This window comes from Bubalus bubalis, chromosome X, assembly GCF_019923935.1.
Source record: "Bubalus bubalis isolate 160015118507 breed Murrah chromosome X, NDDB_SH_1, whole genome shotgun sequence".
Lineage (NCBI taxonomy): Eukaryota > Metazoa > Chordata > Mammalia > Artiodactyla > Bovidae > Bubalus > Bubalus bubalis.
This window is the reverse complement of record NC_059181.1, coordinates 127369063-127396273: the sequence shown is the minus strand read 5'-3', so window position 1 is coordinate 127396273 and position 27211 is coordinate 127369063. Positions and strand designations below refer to the sequence as shown.

The 27211-nt window shown below is 45.3% G+C and overlaps 1 protein-coding gene across 8 annotated transcripts in view; it reads left to right on the top strand.

The window, feature by feature from the left end:
- Positions 1 to 21231, top strand: part of SEPTIN6 (septin 6) — a 75105-nt gene extending 53874 nt beyond the window's left edge. For 3 of the 8 annotated variants that reach the window (XM_044937208.2, XM_044937207.2, XM_044937206.2), the window contains 5 exons: positions 3162 to 3258; positions 5363 to 5531; positions 8710 to 8842; positions 11299 to 11489; positions 12144 to 12293. In XM_044937208.2, coding sequence (XP_044793143.1) covers positions 3162 to 3258; positions 5363 to 5531; positions 8710 to 8842; positions 11299 to 11489; positions 12144 to 12249 — 696 coding nt within the window. In that variant the 3' untranslated portion in view covers positions 12250 to 12293. Of the gene's footprint in view, positions 1 to 3161; positions 3259 to 5362; positions 5532 to 8709; positions 8843 to 11298; positions 11490 to 12143; positions 12294 to 13679; positions 13725 to 16956; positions 20014 to 20206 lie in introns of those variants that run through there. The other 5 variants (XM_044937209.2, XM_006046110.4, XM_006046109.4 and 2 more) reach the window with 5 other exon arrangements.
- The last annotated feature ends 5980 nt before the right edge of the window (positions 21232 to 27211 follow it).

Sequence of the window (27211 nt, the reverse complement as noted above, 5' to 3'; positions counted from 1 at the left end):
CCATCTGCAGTGATTTTGGAGACCAAAAAAAAAAAAATAAAGTCAGCCACTGTTTCCCAGTCTATTTGCCATGAAGTGATGGGACCAGATGCCACGATCTTAGTTTTCTGAATGTTGAGCTTTAAGCCAATTTTTTCACTCTCCTCTTTCACTTTCATCAAGAGGCTCTTTAGTTCTTCACTTTCTGCCATAAGGGTGGTGTCATCTGCGTATCTGAGGTTATTGATATTTCTCCTGGCAATCTTGATTCCAGCTTGTGCTTCCTCCAGCCCAGCGTTTCTCATGATGTACTCTGCATATAAGTTAAATAAGCAGGGTGACGATATACAGCCTTGACATACTCCTTTTCCTATTTGGAACCAGTCTGTTGTTTCATGTCCAGTTCTAATTGTTGCTTCCTGACCTGCATACAGGTTTCTCAAGAGGCAAGTTGGGTGGTCTGGTAGTCCCATCTCTTTCAGAATTTTCTAGTTTATTGTGATCCACACAGTCAAAGGCTTTGGCATAGTCAGTAAAGCAGAAATAGATGTTTTTCTGGAACTCTCTTGCTTTTTCCATGATCCAGCAGATGTTGGCAATTTGATCTTTGGTTCCTCTGCCTTTTCTAAAACCAGCTTGAACATCTGGAAGTTCACGGTTCACGTATTGTTGAAACCTGGCTTGGAGAATTTTGAGCATTACTTTACTAGTGTATGAGATGAGTGCAATTGTGCGGTAGTTTGAGCATTCTTTGGCATTGCCTTTCTTTGAGATCAGAATGAAAACTGACCCTTTCCAGTCCTGTGGCCACTGCTGAGTTTTCCAAATTTGCTGGCATATTGAGTGCAGCACTTTCACAGCATCATCTTTCAGGATTTGAAGTAGCTCTACTGGAATTCCATCACCTCCACTAGCTTTGTTCGTGGTGATGCTTCCTAAGGCCCACTTGACTTCACATTCCAGGATGTCTGGCTCTAGGTGAGTGTGAGTGATCACACCATTGTAATTATATGGGTCGTGAAGCTCTTTTTTGTACAGTTCTTCTCTGTATTCTTGCCACCTGTTCTTAATATCTTCTGCTTCTGTTAGGTCCATACCATTTCTGTCCTTTATTGAGCCCATCTTTGCATGAAATGTTCCCTTGGTGTATCTAATTTCTTGAAGAGATCTCTAGTCTTTCCCATTCTATTGTTTTCCTCTATTTCTTTGCATTGATCGCTGAGGAAGGCTTTCTTATCTCTCCTTACTATTCTTTGGAACTCTGCATTCAAATGGGTATATCTTTCCTTTTCTCCTTCGCTTTTTGCTTCTCTGCTTTTCACAGCAATTTTTGCATTTCTTTTCCATGGGGATGGTCTTGCTCCCTGTCTCCTGTACAGTGTCACCAACCTCCATCCATAGTTCATCAGGCACCCTGTCTATCAGATTTAGTCCCTTAAATCTATTTCTCACTTCCACTGTATAGTCATAAGGGATTTGATTTAGGTCATACCTGAATGGTCTAGTGGTTTTCCCCTCTTTCTTCAATTTAAGTCTGAATTTGGCAATAAGGAGGTCATGATCTGAGCCACAGTCAGCTCCCAGTCTTGTTTTTGCTGACTGTGTAGAGCTTCTCCACCTTTGGCTGCAAAGAATATAATCAATCTGATTTTTGCATTGACTATCTGGTGATGTCCATGTGTAGGGTCTTCTCTTATGTTTTTGGAAGAGGGTGTTCGCTATGACCAGTGTGTTCTCTTGGCAGAACTCTATTAGCCTTTGCCCTGCTTCATTCCATACTCCAAGGCCAAATTTGCCTGTTACTCCAGGTGTTTCTTGACTTCCTACTTTTTGCATTCCAGTCCCCTATAATGAAAAGGACATCTTTTTGGGGTGTTAGTTCTAGAAGGTCTTGTAGGTCTTCATAGAATAGAACCATTCAACTTCAGCTTCTTCAGCGTTACTGGTCGGGGCATAGACTTGGATTACTGTGATATTGAATGGTTTGCCTTGGAAATGAACAGAGATCATTCTGTTGTTTTTGAGATTGCATCCAAGTAGTGCATTTCAGACTCTTTTGTTGACTATGAAGTGGGTCAAAATATCTGAGATCAAGGCCTGTTTGTCCAAGCAGGCTAAGAAAGCTTGTTTCAGTGGACTTTTGCTTCTCTGTAAAACCCTTCTAAGTAAAGCTCTACCTGGCTTGTAAACAGTATTTAATCAGTGGTTCCATTTGGCCAGTGGTGACTCAGCACTTCACGTGGAATTGAGCATTGTGAGCATGTCCCAGGCCTCACAGTATGATTGGGGGCACCTGCCTCTTCTCTGATGCATGAAAGCAGCCTCATCAGCTGGGCCTTGTGCCTTATTATCCCTCTCTACCTCAAGCACCAAGCCATACACCCCAGTTGTACTTTTCTTTCCCCTGCTATTCCCGTGGCTATTCAAGGAGTATTTATTAAGCACCTACTGTGTGCGGGGTGCCAGACTGTACACTTGAGCCCTGGGGCATATTCTGTCTTCTGTGATTTCAGGTATGGAATTCAGTCTTCCCTAACCAGATCGTAAGCTCCCAGAGGGTAAGGGACTGAATTTTCTACTCTCTTTGTTTCCCTTTAAAGCCCCTGAAACAGAGCTCAGCTCAGTGATGGGCACGTGGGGACTTGACTTCTAGGCTCAAGAGTTCAGGGCAAGCTCTTGCTCCAGGATAGTATGAGACCAGGTGTGTCCACCTCAGTCAGCAGTGTGGTTTCCGTGTGTGTCTATTCTTTGGGCTCTCATACTCTGGGGAAAGGGAGCAGTGGTTCCAGCCCCCTCCATTCTCCTTTACTCTCTCTCCACACATAGCCCTCTGTGTCCCACTCACCTGCCTTCCGAAGGCGCTTCGCCTTAGCAACCATGAAGACCGAATAGCTGGCTAATCTGTGTATCTGCTTATTATTCTGCTTATTTTCTGTCTTTGTTCCTTACGCACTCGGCCATATTGTGGTTACCTTCTATTGTGAATTTCTGAACATGCAAAGCTTGGAGTAGGCCTCTTCTCCCTACACAGCCTGGGAGTTTATGAAATGCCTCCTGATGGTGGCGGCAGTGAGGGACACTGCGGCGGGGGTGCCGAGGCCCTCGCGATGAGCGGCAGCGGGACTGGGGTCACTCAGTGCCTTTACCCAGAATTCTCAGCTTTTGTCTGCCTCCTGTTGCAGGCCCACCTGCCATTTGCTGTCATTGGTAGCACAGAAGAACTAAAGATAGGTAACAAGATGATGAAAGCTCGGCAGTACCCCTGGGGCACTGTGCAAGGTGAGTGAATCTCCTGGAGAGGGGCTACACTCAGCAATCCCCTTCTATCTGTCCCTTTGCTTGTCCCCAGCCACTATGTGACCAGTTCCTCACTTGTCCCCAGTTTCTGCTCATTCATCTTGGGCCTCAGGCATCTCTAGGGGTCACCAGCAGGCAAACTTTGGCTTCATACCTGGATTCTCTGCACTGAGCAAGCTCTCTGTCTCCAATGGAGAAAGCATTCCTAAAACAAAAATAAATGTACTTGCAGTAAGGTAGGACAGAGAGTGTGAGAAAGCAGGTGTACCCACTTGAGTGTACAAGACGTACAAGAATGTCCACAACAGTGTTGTTCGTGATAGCAAATAGGTAGAAACAACCCAGAGCCATTAAAAATAGATTGGGTGAATTGCAGAATGTTCAAATAATGCAATATTATACAACAGTGAAGATGGATGGACTGTACATTTACAGCAATGCATCTCACGAACAGCACGTTGAGCTAAGTAAATCATAGACAGATACAAGCTGTATGATTCCATTTATATGGAATCCAAAAGTAAGACAAAGCTGAACTTTAGAAATTCATGCGTGAATGGTATAACTATAAAGAAAAACAAAGGAAGGATAAACCCCCAAGTCAGGATGGTGGTTAAGTCTTGTGGCAGGGAAGGAGAGGCAAGAATGTGGTCAGGAAGGGACACAAAGGGGGATTTCCCTGGTGGTCCAGTGGTTAAGACCCCGCCTTCCAAAGCAGGGGATGCAGGTCCAATCTAAGATCAAACCAAGATCCTGCAGTGTGGCCAAAGTTTACCAAAAAAAAAGGAAGGGATGTCTAGGGAGTTGGCAATGTTTCACCTGGGCCATAGATACAGTGGTGTCCTTTTTTTTTTGATCCTTTAAACTGTACATTTCAAGCACTCTTTTGTTTGTATGATTACTTTGCAATTTAAAAGCAAACTATTGCCTATAGGCTTGAGACGATTCCTTTTGCAGTCTGCAGTAAGGTACCCTTGGTACTAGTCAGGGTTACTATACGTGAGAGGGTGGTTGGTTTACCATAAACTTATCCCGTGTCCAGACGCCGCCCCCCACAGCCCCCACGACCTTCTCCCAGACCTGTGAAACAGAATCTGGGGTAACTGTGCCTGTTCATCTCAGATGCCACTGTCCCAATGTGGTCAGGCCAGACACCCCCATTCCAGCAAGGTGGAACCTCGCCCAGAGACACTCTGTCCTGATCACCATTGCTGCCATCAGGCCATTATTCACCTTTTAAAAACACCTGTTTTGAAGCATCTACCATCCTGATGGGCCACACTCGTGGCTCACATCCCTGCTTGTCACAACCATCTAGCCATGTCCTAGTTCTACACTCTTATTCTGTGGATTTTGATACCTGGTCATAGGTTTTGCCTCTCCTTTAGATGACCTGGATTGGAATCCTAACCCTGCAACTTAGCTGTAACATTGCCTAACCTCAGGGAGACCCTGCAAGGATGAGTCCCTTATCTGCCTGCTGAATTCTTAGTCTTCCTTCACGAGTCATCCTAGGGGTCTGTCCCCTCTTTAGTAAAGTCTTCATGCTCCCTGAAGTTCTCAGGACTCCCTTTTCTGGGCTCCTGTGATTCCCTGGCTATGTCAGTAATATTTGCATTGTGTTACATTTGTGTGTTTTCATCTGTTCTTCCATTAAACTGGAAGCTCCTATGGGCAAGACCCCATGTGTCTGAATTCCCAGTGCCTCATACTATCCTGGGAAGAAAGATTCTGCAAGTATTTATCAGACAGATGGCTGAATGTCCATTTGCCATTGTCCTACAAGTCGTGTGAAGCAAACATTCCTGTGAGTGTCTGATGGGTAAATTTGAGTTGAATCTAAATGTCTACCAGATGTCTTCTTAGATACTTTTACGGTATTGCTGTTTTCCATTACTGTCATTCTTATAATTTTTCATCTGCCTTTTTAGTAGAAAAGCCAACTAGAAGGCAACATCTCGAGCTCTATATACACAGGTTCAAAGGTGATGTCACCGGTAGACATTTCACCCCTCGTTTTGTCCATTTCTGCTTCTTCTGACCTTCCTTTCAATGGACTTTCAATACCTCAACCCCTGCCATGCAGTTGAAAATGAAGCCCACTGTGACTTTGTGAAGCTGCGGGAGATGCTGATCCGAGTCAACATGGAGGATCTCCGAGAGCAGACCCACAGCCGGCACTATGAGCTGTACCGCCGCTGTAAGCTGGAGGAGATGGGCTTCAAGGACACCGACCCTGACAGCAAACCCTTCAGGTACCTCTCCCTCCAGTCCTGCCCAGCTCAACTCAGCCCACCCGGGGGCAGGGGGGAGGCCTTGCCCTGGAGAATTCACAGGAGAGGCGAGACACAGGATCCCAGACCTAGCGCTGGAAGGCTAAGTCACTCGCCAGCTCCATTTGCCTGTCCCTTCTCTGCCCTGGCACACCTGCCAGGGGATGCTGTGGCATGGTGGGCTTGGTAAGCCCTGCTGCCATGCTTATAAGAATGGGGGTGGGGAGGAGGCCAGGGGATGGGCAAGGCCAATGATCTCGCTGCCACAGGCATTCGCATAGTAGTTGTGAGCCCTGAGCCTGGGCCTTGTGCCTCAACGTGGCAGTTTGTGCCTGCCTGCTGACCCACATTCTTCATTGGGCTCCTGCTGCTCTGTCAGGTTTCCAGTCTGTTCTTTAACCCCCTCCTCATGATCAAAATCAGGTGGGACCAGGCAGCAGTCACCACACACGTGTTGATGAACTTCCAGCTCTTCATTACTGCCCTTTAGCGTTTGTGTTCAAGTGCGAGGTTTGTTTTGACCACCAGATGTGAATAATCGTTGACACCTCAAATCAGAATCTAAGATGCTTTCAGAAAAGAGGAAAGTTTTTGAAAGCATTGCTTCAAATGCTTTCAAATAACTATGCTGTTGGGAGCTATGTGAATAAGTGTCTGATCTGTATGCATAATATGTGATGTAAGCCTCACGTTGTAAATTACCATGTCACATGTAGTGCCCTGTACTGGAACATTTCAGGAAATGTCAAGCCTTGATAAACAAGTAAAGGGCTTGCTTGTGGGATAAGAAGGCCTGCAAATGGCCTCTCAGATCCCACAAAGCCTGTTCACAGCAGAAAGCCAGCCTGGAGGCATAGAATAGCCATTCCTTTGGGGATGTCTGGTTCCGGAGGAGTAAGTTCACTGCCCTTCATGGACAGGGACCGCTGGAGCCCCTGGTGTTGAAGGAAAACGTGTTGGTCTCTCTGATGGGTGTTCCATTAGCTTTCTCCCTTCTACCCTTCAGACTGCTTTAATATGCATCTGCGGGGGAAGAGGTGTCCTCTAGTCCCCTCCTCTCCTCCTCAGCTCTATCCTGATTACCTCTGTTTCTCACATCTTTGCCTTCTGCACGCTTTCTCTGCTGGCTCCTTTCCATCTTGTGGGCAGACATTCTTATCCTAAAAAACTCTCCCTCACTCTGCTCCTTGTCACCAGCCTCTGCCCTGTCAAGGAGTTTGGCTGCGATGGGAAGGAGAGAGAATGGTTCTGTATTTACTGGCTTCTGTTCCACCACGCCACTGAGTACAAAGGCCTCTAGGTCAGCAGTCACATATTCCAGTGTGATCTCTGAGCCCCGTCTTCTTTTTTTTTTTTTTTTTAAGAATTTTTTGAATGTGGACCATTTTTAAAGTCTTTATTGAATTTGTTACAATATTATTTATATTTTATGTTTTGGTTTTTGGCTGTGAGGCATGTGGGATTTTACCTCCCTGATCAGGGATCAAACCCACACCCCCTGCATTGGAAAGCAAAGTCTTAACCACTGGACCACCAGGGAAGTCCCCCATCTTTTTGTTAAAAATCTCAACACAGTGCTTGATATTCCTTCCCACTGCCTCCTTCCTGAAATTCTCTCTGTGGTTGGCTTTTCTAGCATTGGTCTGTCTGGTTAGAGTCCTCTCTCACACTGTTTTACTTCTTCTCAGCCTCTTTGGCAGATTTGTTTCATTCAACTTCTTCCTTTTTGTGTTCTTTCTGAAGGCTTCTGCTACTCTCACTCTCTTTTCTCTTTGTGGTTGGTTCTTTCTTCTCTCACAGTCGTAAAGAAATAGATCATTCCCAAGTTAAAATGTTACTTTTGAGCTCAAACCCAGTGATCCCACTGCTTACTGGATATTTTCACTTGGCCGTCCATAGAGGATGTACCTGAAACTCAAGCTGTCTCAAATTTAATTCATCTCTTTCCCTCTTAAACATACTCATTCTCCATTCACCTGAATCATCTTTGACTCCTCCCGAGTCCTTGGAGTTCTGCTTCCCTCACTGGTCTCCCTTTCCCTTCCAGCCTTCACATTAAGAGCCCTTCTTTCCTTCTTTCACTGCATCGCATCTTCACTTCATTGTAGTGTGCAGGATCTTCACTGTGGCTCGAGGCCTCCTCTCTGGTTGTGATGCACAGGCTCTAGAAAACGCAGCCTTAGTAGTTGCTGCCTATGAACTTAGTTGTCCCAAGGCATGTGGGATCTTAGTTCCCCAACCAGGGATTGAACCCATGTCCCTGCATTGGAAGGCGGATTCTTAACCACTGGATCACCAGGGAGGTCCCAAGATCCCATCATTTCTTACTTTGATTGTTGGAAAGTCTGTCCTTCACGCAATACCCAGAGTGGTCTTTCCCATTTTCAAATTGGATCAAGTCAGCCCTGCTTAAAACGCCCAAGTCTTAACATGGCAGCCACCGCCTGCTCTCTCCTGCCACTCTCAGGAACCTTATCTTCCACTACTCCAGCCACATGGGGCCATGCCTGACACCCCAGGTATATGCCATTCCTTCTCCACATGTGCCTTTCCACAGGGTACCCTCTTCAGAGCACCCACCCTCTTCTTCTTTACCAGGCTAACTCCTATTTCTATAAAACTAAATCCAGCCGGGGAGTGGGTGTGGGCAGGGAGACATAACATAGGCATCTCCCACGGACTGTGAGTTCCTTGATGGCAGGCACAGTGGCTATTGGCTCCAGGTATTGAGTGACTAGCATAATATCACTTAATTCTGTGTCCAGCATGTGGTAGAGTTTCATCAAGTGTTTGTTGAACTCAGTCATTAATGTGGTCAGTTTCAGAGCCAGGACCTGGCGGCATAGTGCAGATGGAAGGACCTAGATTATGAGAGGAAACCCAGCATCCGGTCCCAGCTCTGCCTCTAACTTGCTGTGTGATCTTGAGCGAGTCATCTCACTTCTCTGGGCCTTATCTGTAGAATCAGGGTATAGAAGCAGGTGTTCCAAGTCACTCCAAGTTCAAAGCCAGGTGCCCACAGCTCTGTGCTTCTGCTTTTGCACATCTCCAAGAACTGAGGAAAGGAGGGTGGGGGAACCCAGGGAGGATCACTGGGGCTGTTTTTCATTGAACAAGAGCCATTCCAAAGGCAGGGGAATTAACCTGACTGTGTTCGCAGTTTACAGGAGACATATGAGGCCAAAAGGAACGAGTTCCTAGGGGAGCTCCAGAAAAAAGAAGAGGAGATGAGACAGATGTTTGTGCAGAGAGTCAAAGAGAAAGAAGCTGAACTTAAAGAGGCAGAGAAAGAGGTAAAATGTGGGTTGGCATGCTAGGTGGGAAGGAAAAGGAGGCTGAACTTAAGCAAGACAAGGATTTCTGCCCCAGGAGAGCAGCTGGGGGAACCTTGGGGCCTCAGGCAGGAATGGGACACAGCATCTGTAGCCCTGCCTTGGCCGGCACAGAGAGGCTGTGAGATCTGTGTCTTTTCCATCCCTCAGTCCCCAAGGCCAGGATATTTTCTCACTCTTTGTTATTTAATTCTCTAGACCCCCACTGTCCCATATAGTAGCTATTTAAATGAACTGAAATTAAATAAAGTTTAAAACTCTATTTATCATTTGCATTCACCATATTTTAAATGTTCAATCTTCATGCAACTCGGGGCTATGAGATATTGAACATTTCCATCACCGCAGAAAGTTCTATTGGGCAGTGCCACTCAACACTCGGGACCTGACATTGCCCCTCGAGGTCAGGGGAGGCTGGTTTTTTTGCCCCCCTTTCTGGGAGTTCATAGCTCAGAAGGGACAGTTGATCACTTTCTTGGTGGTCCTGCCCCATCCTGCCTGCTCTGATGGCCATGGAGAAAGATGGTCCCAGGGAGTCCTGGGTACCGTGTTGAATCCTAAGCCAGTGACAGCTGGTGTGTTTCCCCACCCACTTGAGTATTCCGTTCCATTTCATGCTACTGCTAAAGAGCATCTGTGCAGCTCTAGTGAGTTTTTAACTAAGGCTTGATGGTCTATCTGGACTTTACTTAAGCCATGACTAATAGACTGCAGTTAGCCCTCGCACCATTGCCTTGCCTCCAAGGTCCCACTACTGATTCCCCTACTGCTGCCAGATTAATTGGCCTCAGCCACAGTTTTGGTCATGTCAGCAACTGCTTCAGCTCTCTAGGCCTTGAAACCCATAAAGAAAGGAGCACTTAATTACTTCCCAAGTCTCTTCCTCTTTTAATCTGCCAAGACTCTCCAGTGTTATTGCCAAAGCCCATGGCAAGAGTATTGACTTCATTTCAGTTTCACTTTTCAAAAGAAAAATATCACCCCGTACTTTTAGGAAGAGAGGGAAGGTGATCCTTTGAATGACTGAAAGGCCAGTAAGCAAAAGCCAGGTGGACACCACTGATCAGCAGAGCTTCTACCAGCAGCCTACCCTGAGTGACTAGCGGAATCTGGCTGATCCAACAAGTCTGTCATCCACCACCCCTTACTTGGTGACAGGCCCAGATACCTATAGGACATCCAGCCTCCTCCACGGTGTGCTGTGAGGGCTGTAGAACCCTCCATTCCTTCCTGAATCCTCAAAAGATACTGAAATGATGCTTGAGCTGCTCTTACTACTCAGGATAGTTTATCACATTCCAGTTTGTTAGTCACCTACACCCCCAGTGTGTGTGTGCTCAGCCACTCAGTTGTGTCCAACTCTTTTGTGACCCCATGGACTGTAGCGCACCAGGCTCCTCTGTCCACGGGATTCTCCAGGCAAGCATATTGGAGTGCTTGTCATTTCCTACTCCAGGGGATCTTCCTGACCCAGGGATCCAACCTGCACTCCACTCCATTATTCTTGCCTAAAAAAATCCCAAGGACAGAAGACGGGCCACAGTCCATGGGGGTGTAAAGAGTCAGACACGACTGAGCATGCATGCACACACACCCCTAATTCCCCTGATCCACTTATCACAGTAACATGCTAGAACATTGTTGCTCTTCTCCTTTGGGTTTCTGACTCTAATCAGGGCTAGTTGAGCCTCCCCTTGATCAAAGCTGAGGTTTCCACATTCATTTCATTTTCTAAAGTTCTTTTCTTTCCTTCCACATCCACGGACATGTGTTTTCTTTGACCAGCTTCAGCACTGTCGAAGTTTTCTCTGCAATCTCCAATGAGCCTCCCTGGTTGGAGAGGCTAAGAAAAGGCACAGGCCCCTTTCCTATTGAGAGATCTCATTATATGATCATCTAAAGAATGCGTTGACCTTGGGCAAATTCCTTAACTTCTCATACCTTCTGTTTCCTCATAAAATGCAGATAATAACAGAACCTGCCTCATAGGGTTGTTGTGATGATTAAATGAGTTAATACATATAAAATGCTTAGAAAAGCCAGTACCTGGCCTACAATAAGCACTCAATACATGTTCTACATTATAACTGATGTTATTATTTTTCATATGTAGTAACTATGGGCACTCCTTTAAATAAAATGCTTGATTAGACAGAATGCATGGTTCCCTGACCATATTCAGGAGCAGAAATGTGGAGATAAAATGGCAGAAGAGAACCATTCAGAACATGATGCCCTTTGGTGACGTTATAGCTGTCCCTGGCAGAAATGTCTCCTTGGATCCCAGGGTCCTTCATGGTCACGAGCCCGCCCATCCCCACCCCACCCCCACTCCATCCCCCCACCTCCCCCCGCCCGACCCACACTCTACTCAGCTGAGCTCTGCTCTCCCCAAACCCCCTGTGCTTCCCTGCCAGCTGCATGAGAAGTTTGACCGTCTGAAGAAACTACACCAGGACGAGAAGAAGAAGCTGGAGGATAAGAAGAAATCCCTGGATGACGAAGTGAACGCTTTCAAACAGAGGAAGACGGCGGCTGAGCTGCTCCAGTCCCAGGGCTCCCAGGCTGGAGGCTCACAGACTCTGAAAAGAGACAAAGAGAAGAAAAAGTAAGTGGCAGGCTGCTCCGGGGTGAGGGCCTCTTTCTGCTCCTGTTCATCCCCTCAGGACGGTGATAGAGGCCAGCTGTGGGCTGATAGGCTCCTTTGGGCCCCTGGACCTGGTCTCGGTATCCCCACAGGCCCCACAGATTCCCTACATCTGGGGAGCTGAGAGGAGGCGAGGGCTGTATGTGGCCTCAGAGGACCAGCCCCTCTGCTCCGCCCACTTGGTAAAGTCCTGCCAACTCAAGGCAGGAGAAGAGGGAGGGAAAAGGGAGGAAAAGCAAAAGGCAAGTGAGAAAGTAGAAAGAAGAAAGGCGGAAACGATGAGAATCTGCAAAGTTACAAGAAAGAGATGAACAAAAAGAAGGGCAGAGAGAGGATAGCAGAAGCCTCTGGGCCTCCTCTCCCTCCGGGACGTGGGAGCTGGAAGGACTCCCAGGCCAGCTTGCTCATCCTATGCCTGAGGTGGTTCAGCCCTGGAGCCCCCCTCACCCCCCTCAGTTCTAAGGGCTGTGCCTAACAGAGTTTAAGCACTGCCACTGAAGGCTGCAGCCCGGTCCTGATTTCTCACCCCTTCCTGTCCCTCCCTCTTGGGTGCTTAGTTGTCCCCAGCCTGGGGTGCTGGGAACTTGAATCCTCAGATGCTAATATCCTCTGCAGGCCCCACCCTCCACTGGGGAACGACTGCACCGTCCGTCTGTCTCCCCTGGGGTTTGGCGACACAGGACGTATGGGCTCCTGGTTACTATTGGGTCAAGAATGCTGACCCGAGCCCTGGCCTCGCTTGCTGGGGTTACCTATTCCTCATCCCAGAACCAGAGAAGAGAAAAAGATTTCCGACGGGACTTATACAACAGCAGGAAAACATCTAGTGGTCCCTTGCACTCTAGCTGTTTGGGCACTGTGACCGGAGGAGCCAAACTATAGTGGTCTGAGGATCTAAAACATGGCCATCATCAGTGCCTTCTGTTCTTAGCCACTTTTTGCTGGACTCCATTGCTAGTTACTGGCCAGAAGGAGGAAACATCTTCCTTTCTTCTGTCCCCTGGCTCATAACTTAGGAATAAAACAGTACCACATTTCACCAAGAGTAAAATGCAACAGTAAAATATCTTAACTTTGAAGGCACTAAGTTTTGCCATCTGATCATTCTTTTTTCAAAAGTGTCATTTGGGCATTTTCACCAATTCGTTCAGAGATTTTTGTCACAGAGTCACAACACTGTATGTCAGAGTCACTGACGATCTCTCTCTTTTTTCTTTTTTTTTGGTATTACATGACAAAATTCAACTACCCTGAACAAAGCCTCTTTTGACACACTCTATATTAACTGACCTGTAATGGTGTGTTAGTTGTAGCAGCAGGAATGGATTCCTATTTTTAAGATCAGAAAAGTTTAAATTAGTCTTCCAGCTCTAACCTGCTGCCTTCACAGTCCCAAGGTGTTTGTTAACAGGATCCCTGGGGCAGTTTCACAGCCTGCTGGCTGGAATTAGGAGATTCATTTGTTGGGACCCCACTGACACTCAACTATATAAATAGTCCCCATTGAGCTGTTCAGTGGAAGTTCTTCCCAGACCAGGCATTTTCCTAGTTGGCTCCAATTGACTGACCACCACCCCCACCCCTAGCCGAAGACCCCACATAAGGAGACATGTCTCTCCAGTCTTCTAGGAATATTTGGAGCTGGTGATGGCACCCGTTTCCAATTTTGAGATGAGTGAAAACCTCACTCACACCAGACACATCCTATTAAGAGAGCCTGACAGAACAGCCTGCTGTCTTCTATACTTTCAGATATATGTGTCTGCTGGTCTGGGCTTCTTACGTAATTCCGTGAACAGTTGCCTAACCTCCGGAAGACCTGTCTTTAGCCTGGTGTCACTCTGGTCCCATGGTGATGATGGGGGCGGGGGTGGGTGAAGGGCGAAAGTCAGGGTAGAAGCATTTCTTCTGGAGAGACGGTGGTTGGATCTAATAGAGTCACCTATTGAGAATTTTCTTTGGCTGCCCTTAAAGAAGTTAAGAAAGAGTACTGGTGTTTCAGGGGATCCCTACCAGCCCACCCTCCCACCTTCCCCTCCCCACTCCTCCTAATCTCCTTTGACCTCTAACTCTTCATTATTTGCATCAATTCATTATATTTGATTTCTCCCCAAGCTCACTCCATCTTCATCAGCTCTTACTGTTTTACAGTTAACTCTGCTGTTTGCTGCATGCTGCATGATACCCAGGGCCCTGGTAAGCTTTATTAACTCTAAATAGAACTGGCAGTGGCTTCTAGAACACATATCCCCAAGTCTCACCCCCTGCCCAACACACACACCTAATATCAAAGAAGCTGCCTCATTGTTCTAGCTGGGTTTCTCTTGTGACTTATAATATTAAGAAATAGTCTAGTTTGATTCCAAGTGTACATGTGCAATATTTGCCTTCCTGATTATAAGTGGGGTATTTTCCGACTTTTCTACCTAGCCTAGGTGGAACCTGTGATAGGTATTTGAGGTTTCCATTTTAGCCACTTTTTTTTTCTTAAGGAGACTTCATCATTACTTTCATAATGAACTAAACTGTAGTGATGAGGGGAACTGTTGGGTTCACAAGCCTTGTCCTGCAATGTCACGGTCAGCTTTGAGCCCCAGGTTTGGGAAGGTTTCAAGTCAATGGAAACTTGTTTCTCTGTTTCCCTCTGGTGGCTGTTTCTTATCTGAGGGGTTCAAATTTTCTAATTTCATTTGGCTATGTAATCTCCCAAAACCATAATAAAAGGGGAAGAAAGGGAAGAGTTAGATACTATAGAGAATTCCTTATACTCTTATCTACAAGCACCAACTTCATGAACACCTCTGTTAAGGAGATAAGCAGGTAAGATGCATTCCTGAGGGCTAGGTGTTATGTCAACAGGAGTAAATAAAGCAGCCCCTGGCATCACATAGTTTATAGGTTGATTACAGCAGTGATTAAGCTTCCATCTATTTTACTAGACTTAGGTAGTGAGTGGGGAGGAACACAAATATTTTCAATCTAACATAATTAGGTGTATTACCATTTAAAACTTTACCATAGAAATTTTCAAACAGGAACAAAAGAAGAGAGAGGATAATACAATGGAGCCCCATGTACCCAACCCCCAGCCCCCAAACAACTGTCAACATAAGTCAGTCCTGTCTCATTTATTGCCCCCAAATTGGCTGGATTATTGTAAAGCAAAACGCATCTCATTTCATCTGTCACTACTTCAGCATGGATCTCCAAGAGCTAATGACTCTTAAAAAACCACAATGCCACCATTATCACACCTCCAAATTTAACAATTCATTCACATAAAATTTCTAGCCAGGGTTCAGAATACCCTGGTTGTCTCATAAATGCCTTTTACATTTGTTTTGTTTGGATCGGGGAATATAAAATATTGAGAAGAGTTCTCCACACTCACCATGGAGTTTATGATTTAAATGGAGAACCTGCTGTTAGTCACCAAAATAATTGCTGCAGCTACTGCACCGGGGACTTTGGGCAGCTGGCAAAACATCCTACTTTCAAGCAAATCCTGAAGAGGAAGTCCATAGAGGCTTCTGAAACATAAGGCCTATGAAATTGGGCCAAAGGAAACAACCCTAAAAGAACAATGAAATGATTTCTTGTCTGGCTTAAAGGCAAGACTTGGAGCCCTGTGCATTGACTTGAATGAAACCTAGGAAGACACAGTTCTGGAGTGTATGTCCATGGCTGCAGTCCTAGTGCCCAGCAGAGTGGCTGATGCTCGGTTCACGTGTATTTCCTCGGTTCCCCTATTTTCAAGGAGGAAAATAGGAAAGATGCATCCTGCTCAGCTAGCTTTCAGTTCATGAAACCCAGATTAACGTGGTTTGACCCAGTTTGGTTCAGCTTTCCCCGAGTAAATCATTGGTAGTGGCCATTACTAAAATGAATTCTTTCAAAACTATAATTAAAGCCACACTTAACGAGCAAGAGTCAATTGGCAAACAGTGGGAACAGCCAACCCCGACCCTAAGCAGGTTGGCTTTTTCTGGCATGCTTCTCCCCAGCAGACCACAAGAGCAGTTCCAAACCAAATAGAGATTGTTGTCTGTAGCCATCTGTATTTGTAACAAAACACTTCCTCTGTGACCCACACACAGTTGTAGGTACTCTGGCAGGGGGACAGAGTATGATGTATGGACAGTTCACCTAGCAAAATATTTCAGCCTTCCCAGGCTGCCCAGGACATAAGCCCTTGCAGTGTTCTATAGGTTTCTTTTCCCCTGGGAAGTAGACAAGGAAGAACAAGAGAGCTGAGCTTTCATAGGACCTTTTAATACTATTCAAAGTGTTTTTCCTCACGCTATCTTATTTTCACATTACGACAGTCCTGTGAGGCAGAGGAGGAAGGTGCTGATCTTCATTTCACAAGATGAACAAATGGAGGCATGGGGTTAAGGGACTTACCGAGGCTGACACAGGGAGTTATTGGCAGAACTGGAATGAGAACGCAAAACTAGTTGTGGTATAAACTGCCATCCTCATGCGTGTGTGTGTGTGTGTGTGTGTGTGTGTTTGTATTCACTCTGAGGAAGCGACTGTACAGATAGACTCAGCTTATGCTTTTAACTATCCCTCCCCAATATCTTTAATGAGAGAAATGTGTTCAGGTAAAAAAAATAAAACGAGGGGCTTGGATCCACAGGCAAGGAGTTCTCAGGGACATTGTGGTGTGAAGGAGAGTCACAATCAAGCAACCCAGGGATTCGGGCTCTGCTCCTGTAGGTTGTGACTCTTTGTGACCTTGGGCAAGTCAGTTGGCCTCGCAGTGTTTCTCAGCATCCTCATAAGTCAGATGGGGACCAATACAACTTGTCCCCATTTATGTCACAAGGGTGAAGTTTGAACGGGAGAAAGTTCAAAGTGCAGAGTGAACACAAACCAGTAATGGATTTCCATTGTTCAGGTTTCCAGGTGACTGTGGTTAGACCCTGGTGCAGAGGCCAGTCACCACCCCCAGATACTTCTCAGACAGATCTTGCCCCGGGGGACCAGTTAGTGGACTGGGGCTCTTCGAAGGTGAAACCTCTACCCCCTTGGCATTCGCTGTGGGGTGAGGCCATCACTGGTTGAGAGCCTGGCACTCTGTGCTGTGACCTGAGCCACTTGGAGATCTGCTGAAGGTGTTCCTGTACAAGGTGTCTGGGTTGGGAGCACTAGTCAGGACCTAGTCATTAAGAAGAGAGAAAAAGGATTCTTGTGGCTCTTGATTATTTTACTAGCCGATGCCATGACAGTCGCCACTCAGAGGTGTGTGGGGGTGAATGAGAGAGAAAGCATGTTCCCAGAAGCCAATGCAATAAGACCTTAAGACCATCTAACATAGCTATATTCTAATTTATCCATCAGTCATCATGACAATTCTAACCTTTGTTTTGTTTTTTACATTAATCCATCCATTCATTAACCCAACTTCTCTTTTCATTTTCAGTTTGGGTTTCCTGTAGACGCCCTTTTCCTGCGCAACAGAGCTGGGCCTCCCTTTCTCTAATTCCCCCTTAACACGTCTGTGGGGCACACAACCCGTGCCCCCCCCCTTTCTTCCTGCCAAGGTTTATAGAAGCCTGAGAGTCTGAGGACCGAGTCTGGCCTCTGGGCAAGAAGCCAGCAGTCACGTGGTTTAAAGCTGCATCCTGCATCCCAGAGCCCCTCCCAGCGCCCCCAGCCGGCCACTCCCCACCCCATCTTTGACTGTAACATGTGCAGGAGCTCTGCCTGCTCTACGGCACCACCAGCTTCCCTGTTCCAACTCCGAATGCTGTTTGTTCCCCCGAGGTATTTGCATCCAGCCTGGCTGGGTGAGCACCAGTCAGCAGGGATTTCCCCCTTAGTCTTCAGTCACTTGGCTTCCCCAACCACCACTAAGCCCCTGACAGGAACCACAGCCTCTCCTCAGAGGGTTCCAGAAGGAGATCCTTCGGTCAGCCCAGCCCTTTCCAGTTTTGATTCACTCAAAAGTGACTGCACTCAGGCTCTGTTAAGAATCTGGAATGAGTTTATTTGCACCCAGCCCTTCCCAGACAACACAACTGCTGAAGAAAATAGCATAAATGTCCCTCTCTGTAATTCTAAGTACCCTACAGATGCAGGAGGGAAAATAAACCTGAATATTAGTACCAGCGTAGTGTCTTATGGAATTGTTATGAGGTGTCTCGCATCTCCTCTGTAATTTCCCTGAGGATGCCACACCATCCTAACAAGGCAGGGTCAATAGCAGGTGTAAGCATCCTGTGTCGTAAACTGCCAGACTGAGTGGTTCAAGAATCAGTGTTTTAGTTTGGCTTTGAGGAGTCTTCCAGTCTATTTATTTGGTGAATTTGATGATGATGAGTTTCAATCTGTATTTTGCATGTGTCTCCTAATAAGAAGAGGAGGTGAGACTGTCAGTCGGAGAAGAGAAAAGAGATGTTGTACCTTGGAAGGTCCCTAACTTTGCCTCTAAGGATTTGATATTTGAAAACTTCTAGCCCGGATTTGTATAATGGGGCCTCTCTGATAGTGGCTTTGGGAACCCCTTTGAAGTTGAGAGCCCTCCCTTGTCAGGGCCATGAGGCGCACTGGACTTTGGTGTTAGACCAGTGAGAAAGTGAGCACTGGCGGTGACTGGCAATGATCCGTGGCTAACACGCCGTTTCTCTGCCCTTCCTTTGCAGTAATCCATGGCTGTGTACTGAATAGTATTCCCCGCTACAGCTGGACTGGACTCCACTTAGCCTTTTAAGCCAAGGTTCCTATTGTAACTGACAGCTTTCCTTTGGGGTGCCAGGCAGCCGGGTCCCCGGCCCCTGCCATGTTCTTCCACTTCAAGCCCCACCTCTTCTTTCTATTTCTGCCTCACAGTCCCACTGGCATTGACCATGACCTTCTTTTTTATTTTTTGGTCACTTGCTTTGAAAACACACAATCGAACAAGGCTATGCCAAATTTTCAGACCTTTTTGAAGTATTGAGAATGGGGAGGGGGTGTTCTCTTTTCAATAATAGATAATAACAGGAAGCAAAAAGTAGAAACAACGGAAAGCAAACGAATGCACACACTTTATCTTTTCTTGTTGGCAAAGCAAGAGGGCAGTTTTGAGATGTATTGTTTGGTGAGTCACTGATTGGTGAGTGGCCAGAAGCAAGTATGAAGGTGATGCTGCCAAAGCAGAAGCTAGTTTCTTGAGAAAATCCAAGTCACACAGTGGAGCATTTTAGGAGATCCTATGCTTGGAGATTTAAAAGCCAAAAAAAAAAAAAAAAACTTGGATCCTCAGCTTGGCTCAGGGAGATGCTAAGTTAAGGCTGTCAAGTCTCCATGGGAAAGGCTTCTTATTTGCAGCCTTATTTGACCAGTTTCACAGCTGCTTCCCAAGAATCCCAAACTTAAACAACTAACGGTCTCCATCCCCTCCCCCCCAGTAATTATTTGCATCACAAATAGGAGGTCCCCTCATTTAAATTTATTTACAGATTAACTACTTGAGGTTTGAGTGGTTCTGAAAACTTCAAAAGGTATTAGAGCCACCCAGCCTTTGAGAGACCTTCAGAGACTGGGCAGGAATTTTGTATGAAAGGAGTCATTTGGGTCCAGAAGACAGGTAGGACCCACTTTTTGTAAGAGGAAATCGAGGCGCAGAGAAATGAAGGGACTTTGCCAGAGGTCCCAGGGCTGTTTCGTGGCAAAAGTCAGGCTAAATTCAGTGTCTTCTGAGACCCGATACTTTTCACAAATGGATTCAATCTGTTCATGTTCATTCCTGGAGACAAGTCTTTTGATGTTCAGGAGAAAATGAATAGTTAGCATTAGAGTGCCTTTGAGGTTTTTATCCCATAGAAAAATATTCGAGGATGGGGTGGGCAGGGATGGGCAAAGCAGAGGACTCTAGTCCCACCGCTGAACTGAGTGCTTCTGCTGACGATAAGAGTCATGGACACCTGTTAGCTGCTCAGCTTTCCTTGGAGTCTGGAATGAGGCTTGTGAGTGCGGAAGTTTAACAGGTGCCAGAGATGACCCTTGTCATCAAGGAAGTTTGGTAAACAAAAATCTAACTTGTGCGTGAACATGAGACCTTTATAAAGTCAACCAAGGCTATGTAAAATAATTAAAATGCTTATTTTATCGGGTAGCTTGTCTCACTGTAAACAGAAAGATTTTTTTCCTTCTTCAGTGAAAAGATTTTTTACTGGGTATAATTGTTACTATTAAAAAAAATTACCCTAATACTCTGTTTACTTCTGATGAAACAAAACCAGTCATTAGAAATGGTCTCTGTCCCGCCCCACCCCTACCCTAGACTGAAATGGTTTTCCTGAAAAATCCCCACATGTACACACACACACACACCTCATTTCTCTTAAGCCAAGAAGTTTGCTTTTCCTAGATGCAGGATAGATCACTTTTGGTTTAGTTTATGTTTTTTTTTGTTTGTTTGTTTTAATCATTTGGCATTCACATGTGGCTGTCAATATGCGCTTTTTTTTTTATTATTAAAACAAGAAGCTTGAAACTGGTGTGTGGTGTTCTTAAAACCTTCTCAGCAGATTTTCCAGTGGTGATGGCCCATCGTGACCCATTTCTCACCTGTCTTCTCCATGTATAATCTGTGCTACTTCACACTGCCCACCTCCCTGACCCTGTCTTACTTTGAATGTCCTTTTTCTTTGGCTAATTTCATGTTTTCTTTCTCTTTCCCTCTCCAGCTTTTTTTAATCTTGTCTTCAGCAGCTGCACTAAGTCTAAAGGAGAAGACTACCATTATAGAAGAGTTAGGGTTTCCATATTGTCTCAAACCAGAAACCAACCAATTCCCTCTCCCTCCAAATTGTGTGCTCACGCGCGTACACACACACACTCTCTCTCTCAACAAGTGTTCATGTGTCCAGGCAAGAAGCTCTCTCCCAACTTACATGGTATTTTAAATGGAAGTGTCTTGTCCTAACCTAACAAGGCAGGAAAAGATCCGTCCGAGCTGGAGAATGGACCCAATGTAACCTCAGAGAGACAACTGCAGGATGACTCACCCAAGTGTAAGTGACTGAGGCAGGAGACCTCAGCTGTGGGTGTGGAAGTACTGTTCACAAGTTTTTCATTTGAGTTTTCTGTTTTTCCTTTTAAACACCATTTCTCTGGTTCAATGGGTTGATTGTCTACAGCCACTATTAAACATTTCTGAATATGGACAAGAAAGTCAAGCAACATTCATATCTTCTTCAGCATTCACAGACCTTCTGCAGACCCCCTCAGCAAGTGGGGCGAGTCGATCTACTAACATTCAGGTGGAGAAAGGAAAGGAGAGATGGGGGAGTTTAAGCTTAGTGAGAGCAAAATTACTCCATTCAGCCTTCCAAGGCAGTTGGGGTTTTGAGAGAGGTTTCTGCTCAATGTGGGACCTGGAGGGAGAGCTTTGATGTTGATAAATCTGCCCCAAATTCATTGGTTTAACTTGGATCAAAATACCATGTGAGTGTGCTCATCCCCATATAGCCCTACGACCATTACCATTCCATTGTCCCGTGTCTCTTGAGAGAGCCTCTTTGCATGTTTTCCAAAATCTGTGTTCATTCTTCCTTTCTTCTCCTTTGTTCTTTTTGCTCAGAGATGTGACCAGTCACTGCCCCTCTGGGGCTTTCATTCACCAGGAGAAACATCCCAAAACCAGCACTGTTTAGCTTGATACCTTTATAATGTCCATGTCAATTTTCAATAAAATTCAAAGAAATGCTCAGTAGCTGTGTGATTATTAGGTGATGCCTTAGGAGGAGTTTGCCTTAGGAGGAGTGGGTGGCTTCCTTTCAAGGGGGTGATTTGAGGGGCTCAGGGAGACACCATCAGCCCATTTGCAACCTTCCTGGGTGGGCTACTGTGACCACACCCCTCATCTGGGTTTGAAATTTCCACGGGCTTGCGGGGCGGGGCGGGGGGGGAGTCCTTTACTTTTTCTTCATTAGCATGGATTTCACTGATCCGTTGAGTTCATCTAGGATAATAGATGGAGAAAGTGGAGTGCCAGATCCTATAGAATAAGAATAAGAGTCGGTTGAGTTTTAATTCCAGAAGGAAAAGGACTGTGCTGCATGGCTTCTCTTATTATTACTGTGATGTGAACATCCTGAAAATTCATGGGCATGACTCCAAAAGCCTTCTATAAATAGGGTCTACTAGAGAGGGAAGCTTCCTTGTCCCTCCCAGCATTCAAGTGGGCAAGAGGGACAGTGGTCAGTTTTCATAATTCTGGCCGCAATCGTGGTGGAATTTCCTTTTCCTCGCCTTCATTTCCCAAATAGCCAGATGCTGGAGACCAGAAGGTGGTCGGTACCCTCTCTGTACCAAGCCCTTGGAGACCTCTGAAGGGAAGGGGTACCAGGGAAAATGACGCTGGCCTGCATCTGTGCAACTCGCACACTAGAGAGCAGCCGAGCGGGACAACAATCGCCCATGACGTCACTGAGCCCCCGGCCTCCTGGAGGTGTGGAAAAATACCGGTTCTGGAGCCAGACAGACTTGCTAGCTGTGTGTGTTTGGGGGCAAGTTGTGGTCAAAAACCTCCCTGTAAAGAATATCAGCAACTCCCTTGCAGCAATGATTGCAACGGTTTTGTGAGCTACTGTAAACTAAGGAGGTGGGTGTTCACTAAAGGAAATTCCTATTAAGGATGGAGTTTCCCCTTTACTAGAAGTATCTTAGGTTCTTCCAATCCATGGTTTCTCACCCTCAGCACTATTGTCTTTTGAGACCAGATAATTCTTTGTTGCGGAGGCCGACGTGTGCATTGTAGCATCCCTACCCACTAGATGTCAGTAGCACACTATACTACCCCATCCCCAGTTCTGACAAACAAAACTGTCTCCAGATAATGCCAAACGTCCCCTGGAGGGCAAAATTGCCCCAAATTGAGAACCATTGCTCTGGGCCACGGGTCAGCAAACTTTTCCTGTAAAGGGCCAGCAGGCAAATATTTTAGGCTTCACAGGCCACATGGTGTCAGAAACTATTTTACTGCTCAGTACAGACCAAAACCAGCCATTGATAATACATAAAAGGATGAACGTGACTGTGCACTAATAAAACTGCATTTATGGACACTGAAATTTGAAATTCATGTGTGGGTTTCATTTTCACATGTCCTGACTTATTATTATTTATATTTCTTCCAACCATTTAAAATGTAAAGACCATTCTTAGCATGCTGCTGCTGCTGCTGCGTCGCTTCAGTCACGTCCGACTCTGTGCGACCCCATAGACGGCAGCCCACCAGGCTCCCCCGTCCCTGGGATTCTCCAGGCAAGAGCACTGGAGTGGGTTGCCATTTCCTTCTCCAATGCATGAAAGTGAAAAGTGAAAGTGAAGTCGCTCAGTCATGTCCGACTCTTCGAGACCCCATGGACTGTAGCCCACCAGGCTCCTCCGTCCATGGGAGGGTCATATAAACACAGGGAGTGTGACTGGATTTGGCCTGTGGGCCACCGTTTGTCGACCCCACTTCTAATGCATTTTGGTGCTTGTTTAACACATCATAGGTGGCGCTAGTGGTAAAGAATCTGCCTGCCAAAGCAGGAGACACAGGTTCGATCTCTGGATTGGGAAGATCCCCTGGAGTAGGAAATGGCAAGCCATTCTAGTATTCTTGCCTTGAAAATTCCATGGACAGAGAAGACTGGTGGGCTACAGTCCATGGAGTCACAGAGTCAGACACGACTGAGCATGCATAGATGAATGCATCACAAAGCCTAAAGGTCTTAGAAGTGACTGGCTGGTCAAAAGAAATCAGAAATGAAGACAAATGGCTGATATTTTAATGCAAGTTGGTGGGGAAATGGGCTTGGTTAACTAAAATTTGTATATCATTTTGCTAGAGCATAGATGGGGGCAAGGGTCTGCTGGGGTGCTGAGAGCCAGTTCCTAGGGACTTACTGAGCAGTGAGAACGCCAACTGCTTTTAGGGACAGAACCAGGCTTCTAATACCTTCAAAATGGCTAAGCAACCTGGGCTCCAGTTGTGAGCAACTGAAGTTAAGCAGTGTCCTTTTGTGTTTGAAAAGCCCCCACTCAGCTGAGTCCCCTTAATGTTCATCTGAAACTATCACAACATTGTTAATCGGCTATACCCCAATACAAAATTAAAAGTTAAAAAAATCCTGCCATTGAGCTTCAGGCCTATCTTCTCCTTGAAGACTTTCTTGACCCCATCCACCTGTTTTGATCTCTTCTTCCTTTTCAAAAACCTCCTGGCTGAAATTGTTTAATCTTCTCTGCTTCTCATTTGAGAGACTTCATTCTTCAAGAGATGTTAAGCTTCCTTAGGGTAGAAACATCATTTACAGCTCCCCAGCGGGCCCAGGAAAGTGCCGGACACACAATAAAGAGCGATTAAGAGGTAGCTAGATGGCGATTCTTCACCAATTTAGGGAGCTATTGCACTTTTGAAACAATTTACTTTTGAGATTAAATAATAATAGTGCAAAGTACACTCACATACTCTTGACCCAGATGTACTAACTGATAATATTTTGCCCCATTTGCTTTATCATTTACATTGAGGTGCCCCCTTCCCCCTCCCCTGGAACCAAATAGATAGAGAAAGATACATAACATTTTTTCTGAACCATTTGAAGATAATTTACAGGTATTCTGGCCTTTACTCCTAAATATTGCAAAGGGTATTTCCTAGCAATAAGGATACTCTCTTACATAGCCACAGTTACCAACTTCAGTAAATTTAACCTTGTTATACTACTTTAACCTGTTCAATAGTATGTGTGTGTGCTCAGTCACTTCAGTTGTGTCCAACTCTGTGACCTCGTGGACTGTAACTTGCCAGGCTTCTCTGTCCATGAGATTCTCCAGGCAAGAATGCTGAAGTGGGTTGCCATGCCCTCCTTCAGGGGATCTTCCCTACCCAGGGATGGAACCGAGGATCCTGTGACTCCTGCATTGCAGATGGATTCTTTACCCACTGAGCCACCTGGGAAGCCCATTGAATAGTATACTTTATGCCAATTTTTCCTGCCATATAAGATTGGCTCTAGAATCATGCACTGTGTCGTGTTACTTTGTTGTCCTTTCATCTGAAACAGCCTTTTTTTGTCTTTCATGATACTGATATTTTTGAAGTGCCATTTTTAAAAAAAGATTGTTGTCATTTTGGGTCAAGGTGTTGCCCAATTTCTCCACTATATAATTATTGTTTTTCCTCTTCCTTGCTACTAATAAACAATCTGTGAGGAGAAAACTGTAAGTCCATGCAAAATCTTCCTCATCAAAAAATTCCCCCTAGATTTAGCATCTACTGGTAATTCTTACCTGAACCAATGATGATTTTCTGACTCCAGCATTCCCTTCATATTTACCAGTCAGCACATGGTATGCTATCGTAAGCAAAGGCCCTCCCCTTTCCCTCATTATTTATCTACTTGGTCTCACTGTAGACTTATGGCTTCCTATTTTTTCAATGGCTCATTACTGTCCTTAATAATTTGGGTGCTCAAATTACCAGGCTTTGGCCAGCTCCTAGCTATTGCTTTTAGTCCATTAGTGACCATTCCTCAAGAGGATATTGCAGTGCGGAATACTCTGGTCAAGAAATTTTGGTGATCTGATTTCTGGGATAATTTATGAGGCTGGTGCTGAGCCAGGTTCCAGGTTTCCCTCTTTTCTTTACTCACTGGCTCCCCCACAGGAAAGGGAAGGGAAGGAAGCTCAGAGCTTACAGACTATGTGTGTATGAGTGTGTGTGTGTTTATGTTTCACGTAAAAACATGGCGGGAGCCTGTGTTAGAGCAGAGAAAGATGATGGAGGGGAGGAGGACAGGTGATTACATGAGGTTTCTGGATTGTTTTAGGATGGCAGTGGTTGCCATTATCAGACTTCCCTCCTGCATTTCTCTTCAACCTTTATTCAGATAATTTACTTCTGCTTAGGGGTTTCAATTCCTGCTTAGTGAGAAAACATTTGGGATGTGTGAGAAGGGATGGACTGAGCTAGGCTGGCTGAAGGATTTTTTGATCAGAAGGATTACCAAAGAAAGAAGTTCCTGGAGAATCATGGGAATTTTTGTTTTGCTTGCTTGAGATGAAACTGCTTATTCCATAGCAAGATTTATAAATGCACTCCAGCTATGGCTGTTCCAGAGCAAATGGCCTCTAATATCAATTTTATCACCTTTCACTCTGTAATCCAAATTCAAAAGCCAGGTTGGAATTATTTGTTCCTATATGATGGAAGAATTTTCATCCAATCTGAGAGGAAGGCATTTTTCTTTTCTCAACTCCTTTTCTAGGAAAGATGTGTATTGATTGCAATGCTGATTCTGATGAAAGTTGGCAGCTTAGGCGGAAATTAATCTAACTTAAAACCAGCTTAAAATGTAGGCCCTAAGAAAATGAGTTTCACAAGTTTGAGACAACAGGAAGAGCCTTCATTCATTCAGTCATTCATTTAATTCAACAAATATCTATGGAGTTCCTACAGGAGCCAAATGTAGTTGCTAAAAGCAAGACAGATGAGTTCCTTGCTCTCATGGCACTGTTACAGCGGGTGAGGAGGAGTCAAAAATTTTTTGAAGTTCAAAAGGTGGTACATACTGTGAAGAATTAAAAAAAAAAAAACAGGGCAATATAATGGCAAATGAGTGGGGAGCACTGGATGAGAAGTCAGGTGACCTAGATTCTGATCTCAGCTTTGCCAGAACCCACCTCTACAGACTTCAGTTATCACTCTACCTCTCTGGCCTTATTTTTCTCACTCATACAATAATGATTTGAATTTATGATCTCAAAGCTTCCTTTCTAGTATCACTTTCTTTGATTTCATGGTTCAAAGACTGTCATTACTTCAATAAACATGAGTACCTACCACAGAGTCAAAGACAGCACTCCCTGTGTAATGGGAGAGACAGGCATGAAAATAAATCATTATTAAAGTGAAAAATGCTGTGATCTTCTGCTCTTGTCAGTCCAAAACAGCCCTACATATAAATATGTCACATAATGATAAATACATCCTAAAACAGTTAAATTTATTAAGAGGTCAGGAAGCAACAGTTAGAACTGGACATGGAACAACAGACTGGTTCCAAATAGGAAAAGGAGTACGTCAATGCTGTATATTGTCACCCTGCTTATTTAACTTATATGCAGAGTACATCATGAGAAATGCTGGGCTGGAAGAAGCACAAGCTGGAATCAAGATTGCTGGGAGAAATATCAATAACCTCAGATATGCAGATGACACCACCCTTATGGCAGAAAGTGAAGAACTAAAGAGCCTCTTGATAAAAGTGAAAGAGGAGAGTGAAAAAGTTGGCTTAAAGCTCAACATTCAGAAAACGAAGATCATGGCATCTGGTCCCATCACTTCATGGGAAATAGATGGGGAAACAGTGGAAACAGTGTCAGACTTTATTTTGGGGGGCTCCAAAATCACTGCAGATGGTGACTGTGGCCATGAAATTAAAAGACACTTACTCCTTGGAAGGAAAGTTATGACCAACCTAGATAGCATATTCAAAAGCAGAGACATTACTTTGTCAACAAAGGTCCGTCTAGTCAAGGCTATGGTTTTTCCTGTGGTCATGTATAGATGTGAGAGTTGGACTGTGAAGAAGGCTGAGCGCCAAAGAATTGATGCTTTTGAACTGTGGTACTGGAGAAGACTCTTGAGAGTTCCTTGAACTGCAAGGAGATCCAACCAGTCCATTCTGAAGATC